Source organism: Poecilia formosa, unplaced genomic scaffold (genome assembly GCF_000485575.1).
Source record: "Poecilia formosa unplaced genomic scaffold, Poecilia_formosa-5.1.2 Scaffold471, whole genome shotgun sequence".
In the NCBI taxonomy this organism is placed as follows: Eukaryota; Metazoa; Chordata; class Actinopteri; order Cyprinodontiformes; family Poeciliidae; genus Poecilia; species Poecilia formosa.
In genome coordinates, this window is record NW_006800410.1 from 310,450 (window position 1) to 324,946 (window position 14,497).

The 14,497-nt window shown below is 41.9% G+C and overlaps 1 protein-coding gene across 1 annotated transcript; it reads left to right on the forward strand.

Moving 5' to 3' along the window:
• Positions 1 to 6,218: 6,218 nt before the first annotated feature.
• gpr37l1b (G protein-coupled receptor 37 like 1b) lies at positions 6,219 to 13,954 on the forward strand. Its single transcript, XM_007578219.2, has 4 exons — positions 6,219 to 7,742; positions 10,764 to 11,072; positions 11,168 to 11,539; positions 12,406 to 13,954. The coding sequence occupies exons 1-4, from the start codon at positions 7,041 to 7,043 to the stop codon at positions 12,577 to 12,579; spliced, it is 1,557 nt and encodes a 518-aa protein (XP_007578281.1). The 5' UTR covers positions 6,219 to 7,040; the 3' UTR covers positions 12,580 to 13,954.
• The last annotated feature ends 543 nt before the right edge of the window (positions 13,955 to 14,497 follow it).

Below are 14,497 nucleotides of genomic sequence, written 5' to 3' on the forward strand. Positions count from 1 at the left end.
TGAAGATGATCCTCGCTCTGCTTCCTTAGAGTCTGAAGTTTCATCTGTAGAATTTATCATCGGGACGTTTCAGTCACAAGATGGCCGCCAGGACGGGGTTCACTGGAGAGACACGAGCGGTCAGTATCTGACCTGAGAGAGGAAGAACCGTCCATCCATCCATCCAGAGGTCAGAGGTCAAGCCTCCCAGAGTGATGTTGTTCTGGGTCAAAGGTCAGTCAGGGTTCCTCTCTGGGAGATGAAAGCATCAGTTCATCAGCAGGTCTGCCAAGTCCACCTCACTGCAGCAAACAGGAAGGGGCGGGACGGACCGCTATCAGTCTCATACCTTATTTGGAAATGGGACCATTGCACTACAGAAGTGAAGGGGGCGCTATTTCTTATATTATCCGCGGTCTCCCGTTTTAATTTTCTTTTTATATCTGTGATATAGCTTTATCTTTTGGAAGGAGTTTCTCTCAGCATGTATTTGTACTTCTCTCTCTCATTTACTTCAGCGCAGCTCACAGTTTTTAACAATTTCCGTTACTTTCTGTGTACTTCTAAATCTGCTCCTTTTTCGCATCTTTTCGGGCCTGCTACTGCCTCTAGTGGCGTGGTGGTGGTAGCACAACTAATATCAATACATTACTAAATCAGAATAACAAAGTCTTTATTATTTATTATTAATTCTCGCATAACTAGAACTGCAAAAGATAAAGTCCCTCACAAAAACCATGCCTTTTAATTTTCTTAAGGAAGTAGAGCTAATTAAATGACATAAACAAGACCTGAAAGTGGTTCCAGTTTCACTCGTTGGCCAACCTGTTGAAACTATGGCAAATTTTAAATACCTTGGATCATTCCTGGACAGTCAGCTCAGTGCTGAAAACACTGACTACGTTTTTAAGAAACGTCACTCTATCTTTTAAGAAGACCCAGTGATCTTGGGGTTACCTAACAAGTGCAACTCGTGCAAAACCTCTAGTTAGTTAGAGGTAACATTAGCTAATATTACCTCTAGTTAACCAATGTTAACATTTTAACAGTAAGTTAAAATGTTAAAACTTAAAAATTTAACTTAAGTTTTAAGTCATCTCAAGTTTTAACTGTTGAAGGCTTTAGCTTTTCATCTCCTCAGCTGGTTTGGTCACATGAGCTGCAGACTAACAGACAATCTTTTAAGAATACTTTGAATGGCAGGAAAAATAGAAGGTAAATAGTGGTGAAACCAAAAACAACTCTGTCTCATCTGTCCATCCTCTTTTTTTTTTGTCAGTTTGAGATCATGAAGGCGTTACTGTGTTCCTCTGGTAAATATAGAACATCTATTAGAAGTCATTCACTGACAGTGCAATAATTATTCTTAGCCAAATTAAATGATAACATTTACCTGTAGCATGCTAAGTGTTTACTTGATGCACAAATTGTTGATATGATTCTATTAATTAGTTTTATTTTATTGTTTTAGAGTCAAAGAAAAATTTCCACCTTGGAAGACTAAATAGTTTAATCATATTTTTTCCTATATATAGGACTCTACCAACAAAACAAAAATGTGGATTATTGCTTGTTTAACAACCCTGGCTATTCGTCTGTGAACCTAATTAATTTGTTCGTTATTGACTTTTGCTCAATTAAATTTCTTATGTATACATTGTATATGGTATTTTTATTGTTGTTGATAATGTTGTTTTTCATGTCTTATTTCTTTTCTTCCTCCTATAAGTGATGGAGATAGATATTATTTATAATGTATAAAGGTGTTTATGTCACCTAATTAGCTCTACATCCTGAAGAAAAATATGGTATTTTAGAAGATAATTTATCTTTCACGTTGCCAGTAATGGTGAAATTAATAGTAAATAAAGATTTTGTGGTATTCTCGTTTAGTGACATAATTATATTAGTTGTGTTACCACCCCCATGCCACTAGAGGCAGTAGCAGGCCCGAAAAGATGCGACTAAGAAGCAGATTTAGAAGTACACAGAAAGCTACGGAATTTGTTACAAGCTGTGAGCTGCGCTGAAGTAAATAAAAAAGAGAAGTTGAAGTACATGCTGAGAGTGAAAATCCTTCCTACAGATGAAGCTACATCACAGATTTCAAAAGAAAATAAAAACGGGAGAACGCGGATAATATAGGAAATAGCGCCTCCTTCACTTCCGGAGTGCAATGGTCCCATTTCCAAATAAGGTAAGAGACTGACAGCGGTCCGTCCCGCCCCTTCCTGTTTGCTGCAGCGAGGTGTACTTGGCAGGCCAGGGGGGAACAGCGACATGTAACCTCCTGACCTCTAGGGGGCAGCAGGGAGCCGGGTCATGGTGGAGCTCCAGGCTGTCTGGGACAGACTGGTCTGGTTTCCATTAAATGAGCGCTGCTTCAGCACTCAACAAATTACTAAAGAGTGGAAAAGTTAAACTTTTCTGTTGTTAAATCAAATAAATGACATTTCTTGTTTTTCATTGATTCTTGAGAGTAGAGACAAAACAGGTCCAATGATAAAGCACAAAATTTGAACAAAATATAATTTTTTCAAATATCTGACTAGACTAACCTGGGTCATGTGAGCACAACAATGTATGTTTTCCTGGTGTTTGCTGAATATTTTTTTATTTTAAACATTGTAGTTGGTGGATGATGCCTGTAAAATCCCTTGTCCAGGAGCAGAACTCAACACATTCTAATAGCTTAAAACAATTAAAGAAATACTAAAATAATATGACAATTAAGTATAAGTATTCAAATAAATAATAATAAAAGTATCAATAAATTGAATTAAAAAATAATTTTTATATATTTCCCAACTCAGTTGAAATTTGTCCCTAGTTTTTGTCAACACCGTCAGACATGAAAAGAATGTAAAATAATCAGGCATTATTGGGGGGCACCAGAACTTCTGAGGACCCCATGACCACTTCCTTTCTCTTCCTTTGCTAGGAGGCTAGTTAGCTCCGGTTAGCTTAAGTTATTCTTTAGTTTTTTCTTGTTTTATTCCTAAGTTGCTCGTTACAACCATGATGTGTCAACACCATAACTGACAATTTCTAAAACTTTGATGACATTTTGTGAAATAAAAGCTTAATTTTAATATACTGTAAAGATTTCATGGACCTGATGAGCTACAATATGGCCTCCTTCAGAGTAACATCATATAAATTAAGGTAGTTTGGCTTTTTGTCAACTCTGTCAGAGTTTTTGTGACTCTTTCAGTGAAATTGTTGAAAAATCTCACTGAAATATGCAATTAATTAATTTTAAAGCATTTTATATAAATTGCATTACTTCACATGTATCAAGTTTTTCATTTTACTCACTAGTTTGCCACCACCTTCAGTTCTGTGTCAACTCCGTCAGATGGACTTTTTGTTGTTTTTGTTTTAAATAATATTTTTTTTGTTTCTTAAGAAGCATGTGTCTGTAAAACTGAATAAAAATATCATTAATAGGGTCATTAAAAATAATTTTTAATTTATTTTTGTCAGATGGTGATGACAAAATAATGGTCAGGTCCATTAAAAATGTAATTTTCAAAAAAATGTTGCAGCTGGGAGCCTGTACCTTAGCATCTCTACATTTCCAAAACATTATTTGTCATATTTGAATACATGAGCTTGAGGAATAATTTAAAAATTTTTGGGAAAAATTTAAACCCATTTTGTCCCACTTCTCAAGAATCACTGTTTTAATATCATAAATTTGTGTTGCTGCCGTTTCCTGATCCGTCTGATCAGAGCCGATCCGTCCAGACTTCCCAGTTCCTCTGAAGGTTTCTGTGAGTTCAGACTGGGAGCACGCTGGTTTCCATGGCAATGGGAAAATCAGACCAATCACTCGTTTGTTTCTTATGAGGCGTAAAGCTTCCTGCATGGGGAACAGAGTGAGACTTCCTGTGAGGCACCAACAGCTTTTCTCCAGAAATCCTGCAGCTGGAGGGAAAACACCGCAGGTAAGGAGGGAACACGCAGGAAAAACAAAAATGACAGAAACAACAGAGAAATGATAGAAAAATGCAACAAATCCCAGAAAAACAGCAGAAAATGTTAAACTACATAACCTAGCTCTAAAAGAAGGAAAGCAAGAAATTTAAAAAAGGAAAGAAAAAGAGAAATAAAATAAGTTAAATTTCTGTCAGACTTCAGTTTTTCTATCCGATGATCTTCCAGTGACTCTGTTCTTCAGACCAGTTTAAAACCAGAAACCAACCAGTCAGAACCAGCAGGAACCGATCCAGGAGACTCCAGGGAGAGTTTTCTGTTTTCACTCCGTTTCTCCCGGTTCTGAGCTTCACAGAACAGAACATGGAGTCCAAACATGGAGTCCAAACATGGAGTCCAAACATGGAGTCCAAACATGGAGTCCAAACATGGAGTCCAAACATGGCCGCTGCATCTACAGGGAAAACACAACTTTCCTTCCCATCTAAGGTGTGTGTGTGTGTGTGTGTGTGTGTGTGTGTGTGTGTGTCCACTAACTTGCCCCCCTCTGCTGGCAAAAGCCTTTAGATTTTTATTAAATAATGCCTTGAATAAAAATACAATCTTTGCTACATTTTCTTAAAAAAATAAAAAATATATATTTTTATTTTTGCAACTTTTTTATTTTATTGACTGAAACATTTGATCATCAGTGACTCACCTGCTGCATCACTTAAAGCTTCGGTCACTGGTGTCGTCATGGTAACCACAGACACATGGCGCCCATCAGGATAATCAACACCCAAAGCAGATGCAATCAAAGCAGCTGACCAGCAGGGGGCGCTGAAGAGCTCCTGGCTTCTTGGATCCAGAAATTTAAATGTGGAGTTTTATCCGAATCTATGTTTAAATTCACCCACATGGTTTGTGATGACATGTTAAATAGTTTAAAATCATTTAGGATTTAAAAGAACATTTCGATGTGGTTATTCCTATGCAGGGAGGAAAATATTTACACTGGTACAGTCACCATTAGGACTGTCATGAGTTAATGTCGTTAATCCACAGCATTCAAACGGTCAGGCCTGAAGGAACTGGTCTCTGATCAGGGCTCTAGAAAACATTCAGGCTCCTGCAGCTTCACACTGTGACAGTCAGCAGGTTTTCCACCAGCTGGTGGCTGAGACACAAACGCATCGCCAAAATACTTCACATGGTGTCAGGAGTCAAACCATTTGGAAAAAATGAAAAGTGAAGGAAGAAAACAGGATCAGCAGCAGATGAACAAAATCTGGAAAGAGATTCTGATCAGCTGTTATAGTAACTACTGCAAAGATACCAGTCATCATCAATACCTTTATCACTTTTCCATCATCGCGTCGTCTCCACCACTCTAGATCAGGACTTTAATTACAACTGAAATCTACTTACTATTATAAAAAAAAAATAAACTATTTGCTGTCTAATAGTTAATGAATCAAGTTCAGGTTATAATTGAACCCAACATGTTTCCAGTCCGACACGTGAGTCAGTGATGTATGTCCTGCTGGGGGTTAAAGGTCAACTACAGGAGATAAAAATCTATTCTCACACGGTTCAAATGTATGGAAATATAAAAAACAGGCAGATGTTTGAAACAATGCAGTCAGGAATGCGATGAGCTCTGCAGTGCAGCTCTGGTTCTGAGCTCACGGCGGTTTGGGAATCACTTTGGTAAAAACCTTCAGGAAGCTTCAGGTCTGCTGATGAAGAGCAGCTGAGAGGAAGAGGAAGGTCTCCAGGTTAACGTGGAGACATCGGGCCGAGCCAGAACCTTCTGGACCGAACCGCCTCTGATTGGATGAGTGGGTTCCTGAGGCGGGGCCAAGTTTCTAACAGATCACCTTCCAGGATCTACTGGCACCGCCTGAATCAACCAAACTAGGAAAAAACAACATGTGAAAGAAGTCGTACGAGAATTAATGATGTTATAATGTAACAAAAATAAAGTCATGCAACAAAACGTCATAAATATGAGATTAAAGTCATAAAGCTTCCAGAATAAAGTCGTAATATTAGTAGAAATTAGTAGAAATTTTATTATTACTCCTACTTGAAAAATAATTAAAAAAATTAAAATGAGGAATGCTGAGCAGGACATACTTTATTGGTTTTACAAATAAGGAAATATGACATATTTTTATACATCAGCGTGAAAATATCATCAGATCAGATCTTTGAGCCTATTAAGCAACAACTATTAAAAAAAAAAGTCACTATCCTGAAGCTTTGCTCTCATTAAAACAACTTTATTCTAGTAATTTTAAGAATTTCTTGTGAGATTGCATCTTCTTTATTCTACTAATATTCTAACTATAATATAAAAAACTCAGTCTGGCCCTAGTAATCCATCGTATTTTCAGAACAAATCTTTTGTGTTTTGTTTTAATAATTTTGAATGATTTAGTCAGCTTTAGGCGTTTCCCCAGCTGGTTTCCGTTTCTCCACCAGAGGGCAGCAGAACTGAGCGTCTTTAAATGTTTCTGTGTGAGAAAGCGAGAGCCAAAACCACCAAAAGAAAGTATGCATGCGTGATTGTGCAGGCAAATGTGTGTATTTGTGAGGGTGCCAGCCTTGTTTGTATGCCAGTCCTGACAAAAGCTCCATCCAGCCGTGCAGCAGAGGGCTGCTTGTTCCCAGAGACCCTCAGAGCTCCAGGACAGCCAGTCCCTCTGCAGTCCAGACCGGGATCCGGACCTGAGCGCTCCCCGCCCTGCCCTCCACCTCCTGGAGCTCCGGTTGGATTACCGATGGATGGGAAACACACACAGGAGCGTCTGAAGTGAGACAGTTTGAGTGTTTGGAGAGGAGGAAACTTCTCAGCTGGATGTCCAAGCAAACAACACAAGTTCTGCTCAGTTCGGAAAACTCAGCTTCAACTCTCAACTTTTGCATCTGGGATCGGGATATTTTTATTTGACCAATCTTGGAGGAAGACAGTTGGTAACTTCCAAACACAGGCTGATCATTTTATTCCAGAGTTCAAGAACCTTCTTGGATACTCCTGGAGTTTTATCGGATTGTTGGTCTTGGACTTTCCACAAACAGGCTAAATTCAACGGTTCTGGTTTGAGGTGGAAGTAGATCTTTTAAACTTGTAGGTCATGGCTCCATCATTTGTTTTTTTGCTCTGTCTTTACCTCCCGCTGCAGTTCATTCATGCAAAGACTGTTGAGCAACAGGACAAGCAACAGAGCAATCCCCATAAATCCCCCGACAGCGTCCAGCTGGAGGCTCTTCGCCTGAAGAGCAGGAAGCAGTTAAAGCCAGCAGACGATGCCTCCTACCCTGAACACCCCCCCCCTGTACCCGACATGGTGGACCTGGACCTGGACCGCCGGGTCCGCCTGGCCCGTGGTGCAGACGAAGACGAGCAGCAGTCCACCTTCAGCCATTCCTATGAGAACGAGTGGGTGACGACGCCTCAACTCACAGAGTTCAGCAACACAACCAGGGTAGAACTGAACCACAGAGACGAGATCAACCTCCAGGCAAACACCTCCAACCCCGACGACGAGGGTCCCTTCAACCCGTTTTACCCGCTGGTGGAGAGCTCGTACGTGGCGTATGTGGTTCTGCTCCTGGCCGGCCTGGTGCTGGCTGTGGGCGTGGTGGCCAACATGGCGGTCATGTGTGTGGTTTGGAACAACTACTACATGAGGTCCGCCTGGAACTACCTGCTGGCCAGCATAGCATTCTGGGACTTCCTGGTCCTGGTGGTCTGCCTTCCAGTGGTGGCGCTCAACCACCTGTCCCACCGGAGGATCCTGGGCGACATCACCTGCCGCTTGGTGCCGTACATGGAGGTAGGCGGGCCGTGTACGTCACAGGAATTAATAAAAGATAGTTTGATTGACCCCTGCAGAAGAAGCTGGTGTTGAAGCTACAAAAAACAACAATATATATCGCGATAAAGATGTGATCAATATCAATAGATGATGCATCTGATAGAATTTTAATAATTTGATAATAATCTAGGCAGAGGAAAGCAGCTCAACCTCTCACAGCTAGCTAAGCAAGGCGAATGGTTACCTAGCAACAACCTGTTGCATAACATGCGCAGCAGCAGTTTCATGTTGTACCCAACATATTCTTGCGTGTTCAATGTGAACATCTGCAGGAAACATCCTCATTAGGTAAACGTTTACAACGTTCAGAGATGCACTGACCTGCACAGGAAACTACAGTTAGAAAACAGATGATGTTCACAACTTCTTCTGTTAGCTGATGGCTGGGAAATCCAGCTCAATGGGAGAAATCCCAGTCAGAGCACTGAAGGGAGATGAGAATTGAGCAGAACTGCATAGGAAGGCAACAGCCAGGAAACTGAAGAGCAGGTTCATCTGAAGTTTTGATTGATTGATTTATTATTTTTTTTACCAATAACAGAATATTTTAGAAAGTGATCCAGAGATAAATATGTGACTGTAGATAATAAAGGGCTCTTCATATCTTCTAGTCCATCACTGAAAAGTTCTGAGTCCATCACTCATCGATGCCTTGCTTGTTCTTAAATATTCCTCAGCATGAATGTAACTGATTAAAATGATTATATAACCAACATGTCAGTGTAACAACCAGCCATCTTCACACGCAGAAATTTCAGTGTTTAATCAGCAGCAATTCTGCTGCCAATAACAAAACCAGAACTTCCTGAACCCATACGGAAACACACAACCTAGAACCAAGGCAGCATACCGGGTTCTGGAGGGAGAGTGGTGCCGGTGCCGGCAGCAAATCCAGGACTGGGAGTCATGAACAGAGGCAGAGCCAGAAAACTTTCACAGGGTGGCCAACAACTGATAGGCACCAGAGATTCACGTCTGTCCTTTCATAACGGTGTAACTGGTAAACTACCAAACTAAAGTTTCCAGACGGGCAACCTGTGAGTCCCACAAGCTCTGGAAAGCCTGCTGCTTTGAAAGAGCAAGAAAACTCCCCAAAGTTCTAGTAAAATACCCAGAACCTCAGGAAAGCAACCTGTACTTTCTGGAAAAGAGCCATATAAGCTTTAAATTCTGAGAAAGTTACCTGTAAGGTATGGAAAATGCCTCAGAGATTTATTGAATGTAAAGAGTAAACTCTGAGAAGGAAACCTGCAAGTTTCAAAAAGTACTGCCAAGTATTGTGTAAGATCTGGGAAGGTAAAATGTAAATTTCAGGAACCTCACTCTGGAAGCCTTAAGAAAGTGACTTTAAACCCCGTAGTTTCTGAGAAGTAAAGGAACTTTACTTCTGGAAAGTTTTTAACACTTTCCAGAAAGGTAAACCCTACAGACGCCCTCATCCAGCCCTCTGCTAAAGTAACTCCAAGGAAAGTAGCTATGGAAAGTATCAAGAAACTCCTGAGGTCCTGTAAAGTAAACGTTTAAAAAACAAAGTTCCTGTAAATGCTCCGTATCGACGTACTGCTGCCGTTTCTATTCATCCAGTTCATGGAAATAAGCTTGAACATGTTTAAAAGTCAGGATTTGACTTTTAAACACATTAAAAGCCAAGTCAAGATAGACTTGCTCAGAAAACTGAAGAATCTGTTCAAATCTCTGATATTGGGATGGCATTCACTGAAAAACAAAACCCTGATATGTTTCTCCTGTTGGTTGCTATAACAACCCGTTGCTAGGCCTGCTGGAACGTCCTGCTGTTTGGCTAAAACAACGTTGCTTTGGAAACTTTGTTAGATTTCTAAGGTGAGCTTTGTGGAGAGCTGCTAATGTTTTGGTCCAGTTCACTATAACTAACACTGAGCTTAACACCAATATTCATTTTTTAAAGTGTTTTACTAATTAAATAGTAAATTGATGTTGAGGTACGTGGCCAAAGCCAAAGCCTTCCTGAAAACAGAGCGACTGGGTTTTGGTCTTGGTTGGGGGTGTTGTAATTCTCACCTTGGGTTTGGTGATTGGGGGTTGGGAGGGAGGGTTCACCTGCCGGGGAACGGCAGCGCCTCCCTCTGCGCCTGCGCTGGTTTGATGGGGCCTGGTTGTGGGGATGACCTTGGTGGTGTGGCAGTGAGGGGCCTGGCAGAGGGGCCCCTCTGCAGGGACTCCAGAAAGCTTCATGGTGGAGAGTTTCTGCCCGGCCACTAACGACTCTCAGGTATTTGGGATCCTTTGCTCTTGGCCTCCTGGGTTCCAGTCGCTAAAATGAGTGTTTTCAATATGGTGCATTAAAGATATGGATCAATATGCAGATCAAATTTGATCACACCTTCAAAATGTGGGCTAGCTCTCTTTGCAGAGATGTGGAAATGTGCAGCAAATGGCACCGGCTCATCCACCTCCTGACTCCTCCAGAGTATTATAAGCCTGGAAGGCCACCAGGCTTTCTTTGCCTCCCCACCAGGCTAAGTGTTGCTTGTTCATATTAAATATGGTTTTTATACACCAGAAACAGTAAAGACAGATTAAGCTAGGTTCACATGCTGTTATTTCCAAATTATGATGCCTGCTCATGCACCTTTACATTTCTGTATCTTTTAACATTTTCCAACATAAAAATCTGGTGGGCCACTGGTGAATTGCACTAGAGGCCCCCAGCATGTTTTTGGAGAAACACTGAAACTCCTTTTTGTTTGACATGATTTGTTCTCCATAGGTATCGTTTTCAGTTCAGACACCTGGCAGTTAAATTGGGTCTGGGTCAGAAAGACACAATGCATCCCAGTTGTTGGGTCTGAAGACACTGTAAACACCCATGTGACAACGTGGGTTAGTGTTCTACTGTCTGTATGCTGAGAAGCGGTGATGATGCGTCTGAAACCCACTAGGACTCTTGACCAGAGTCTTAATGTAATCCCTACACCAACGCTCTTCTTGTGCCTGCAGATAGCATCTCTCGGTATAACCTCCTTCACGCTGTGCGCCCTGGGGATCGACCGTTTCCACTCCGCCACCTCCTCGCCCCAGCAGAAGGCCCGGCGGGTGGAGCGCTGCCGCTCCGTTCTGCTGAAGATGCTGCTGGTTTGGCTCTCGGCTCTGCTGCTGTCCAGCCCAGAAATCTTCCTGTGGCAGCTGAGCCAGGCGGTGTCTCCGTCCACCGGCAGGATGGTCGACACCTGCACCATCACCCCATCCTCCCCACTGTCCCTGTACCTGCCCGACTCCCTCCACTCCCTGCTCCTCAGGTACCACCAGGTGAGCTTCTGGCAGACCAGTGAACTGGTTCTTGGATCAGAACATCCTGGTTCCATCCAGGCGGTGCTGAGTCTCCGATCGCATCTCTCTTTCAGGGTCGCATGTGGTGGTGTTTCGGCTGCTACTTCTGCCTCCCCGTCCTCTTCACCATCCTCTGCCAGATGGCCACTCGCAACGTCAACAGCGACTCCAGCTCTGCCCAGAAGCAGCGTAACCATGACGACCGCGCCAACAGCCAGAAGCGCCAGCAGCACCAGGCGGTGGAGCGGCAGCTGAACTGCACCCTGCTGGCGCTAGCCGTGGTTTATGGGATCTGCGCTCTGCCAGAACATGTCTGCAACATCACCCTGGCCTGCACACATATCACCATCTCTGAGGGCACGGCAGCCATTCTGGAGCTGTTACATCACTTCCTGTTGTTCCTAAAGTGCGCGGTGACGCCGGTGCTGCTGCTGTGTCTGTGTAAGGTGGGTCAAAATTAAAGAACCACAGACTGGGGGGGTCTAACCAAAGACCTGAATCCAAAGATTTGCTTAAATCTTGGCCTTTGTAGATGTCCAGGTGTTTGTTTCTCCATCATTGCAGCTGATCATTTGAGAAAGCTGAACAAATTTAGGACAAAAGATTTAAAAAAAATCTCCACTCAATTAGAGACAGGAGCATCACCAGCAAAGGCCTGGCAGGATGTCACGTTTCAGGAGAATTTTAAGCTAGCAGCGCTTTGGGACTCACCTGGAGCTGAGGTCCTTTTCTGTCTTTTAAACTTTATTCTTCATGGATTCCACTAAAAGGTCCAATTTAAGTTTGATTCATTGCTTAGGGCTTCCATGCATTTACTGGCATCAAATTAAATACTATTCCAGACTCAGATTTCACAAAGAATCAAAACAAAGAGAAATATTACAGAGCTCATATTTTTAACTATCTCTAAGCATCTTTTATTAGCATTTCACATGAATAGCATCACTAGCAGCAGTCTGCTAGCTGATCCCGACCTTAGATGTAAGGTTTCCAAATGACTGCTAGTATCTCCGAATCCAGAAACTTATTTTTCTGAAGTTTCACTTCCTGTTGTAACAGAATAAATAACAACCAAGATGAGTTCTTGGGAAACTTTCTTCCACTTTCTGTTTCCTCTGATTTCATGTTTGAACACTGCAGTGACTGTGAAATTAGCCAGCTCAGCTAATATCTTGTTAGCAGCGGGTCCAGAGTGCATCGCCGTTAGTCCTACCAGTTGGTCCAGACGTTCAGTCCATCCCAGTTTGAGCATTAAATTGTCCAATCCCAGCTGGTGCTTTCCTGGTTCAAACAGATTTAATTTGTGTTTCAGGCTCTTGGTCAGGCCTTCATGGACTGCTGCTGCTGCTGCTGTCAGGAGTGCCAGCCAACCACGGCCCAGGACTCACCAGGCTCCGCCCAGGTCAAACTGAAGGCAGCCAATGAGACTTCCATCTTCTTTGACAAGGCTAAAGACACGACGGCCATCTTGTCCATCTCCAGCTAGAGCCACACGTTCCTCTTCAGTTATCGCTCCATGCATCCGTCTTCTCCTGGATGTCCAGTCATCTCTTAGAAATAACTCCAGGTTTCCTTCCTTTCGTCTTTCTTAACTTCTTCTTCTTCTGCTCTCTACATGATCTATCCATCTTTTTCCATCACCTTTCTTCTTCCTGTGCACACCTTTTCAGCCAGACCACTGTTTTGTTCGGGACACTGCAGCTTCCTGTCTGTACAGGAACTAATGTTTAATCAGTTAGAAAAGCTGCTGTGGAGACCTGTGTTGACAGCAGGAACCTGTTCCCAGGACTCTGAAGAGAAAACCCCGACCGCCCTCTGTAGAGCCGAGCTGTGAAGTTATTTTTTGTTCTTACTGAAAGTAATTTAAGCTAAATCAAAGCTGTAGTTTCTATGAATGTTTAGCTGAGAGAGAAACCTGAAGGTCTGCTGCTTCACACCCCTGGAAAAACGTCTGGATTACTGAAACTAAAAACTGAAACATGATAAATCAATTCATGAAGCGCCAAGTGTAAAGTTACAAACTGAAAAATTAACAGCAGGAATTTGAGTTATTTAGCCTGCCATATTTTCACTATGTTGTTAAAACTAAATATTGATTTGGCAAGATAAATATTCAGACTCCAAGATAAACATTTAGCTCACTAAATAATGATTGTAACATATTTAATTAAAATATTTAGCTTCCAGGCTAGTTTTAGTTTAGCAACGTGAACAATTAGTTTTCAAACTAAATATTTAACTCAGAGCAAATTATTTAACTAATACGCAAATACACTGGACCCAGTTGGCCCAGTTTTTCTGTGTTCTGGTGTTTAGAACCAGACTGGACCCAGTTGGTTCTGGTGTTCAGAACCAGCTGGTTCTGGTGTTCAGAACCAGACTGGACCCAGTTGGTTCTGGTGTTCAGAACCAGACTGGACCCAGTTGGTTCTGGTGTTCAGAACCAGCTGGTTCTGGTGCGCAGCAGCAGCCCAGCAGGTGGTTCCCTGAGCCTGTTGAATGTGTGGACTGGTGTTTTACTGCAGGTGTTTCTGTAAAGGTTGTGCTGATAATGAAGCTACTAATCTGAGCTAAAGAGACGAGATGTTGATGAAGAACATGGAGGAAGATGAGGAAGACTCAGCCTGCGATGGTCAGGAGGTTAAAGTGTGTAGATTAAAGTGTATTAATGTTCCTTAACCAGAATGTCTAGAACATGAAGGAACAGCAGATTTACGTTTTTCCAGGATAGAAGTACGACTAATCCCATGTTTGTTTGACTGCAAACAGGATGCAGATTTTATGTGACATGGATGATTGTGCCTTTGTAATATTCTGTGTTTTAATGTTAAATTTCTGAAATTACAACATGTTTGTCAGGATTGTGTGTTTGTGTCTCTGTATCCAAAATCAGCATCATAGGATCTGTATGAAGAGCTTAACAGCAACGATCTGCTTTAAAGAGCATCTTTGGCTTTCTACTGGTTTTATGTATGAGGATAAGGTGATCGATACGGCGCTTAAAATGCAAAACGCCACGTCAGACCAAACTGACTCATTTAATACAGCAACAGATCTACAACAGAACCACTAATACGGCCTAATCAAAGTCCAGATTGCAACCTGATTAAAATTCAGTTGTTAGAGCTTCAGACAATGGAGGAGAAATAACCTAAATGAAGTTAGTTAGGTAGTGGACACACTTCTGCTAATCCGCTAATGAGCTAACAGCAAAGCAAATGTTTATGTAGCGTCATTGACATCTTTGAAAACATTTAAGACTCTTAGTTTCCCCTAAACGAATTTCTAAAGCCCTTATTGGTTTAGCTGTCTTGTAAACTTTCAGTTGAATAAAATTCAACATTTAAAAATAGTCTTTTAAATTCAACCTGCTATTTGAAGTGGATGAAATCTGTTACAGCAAA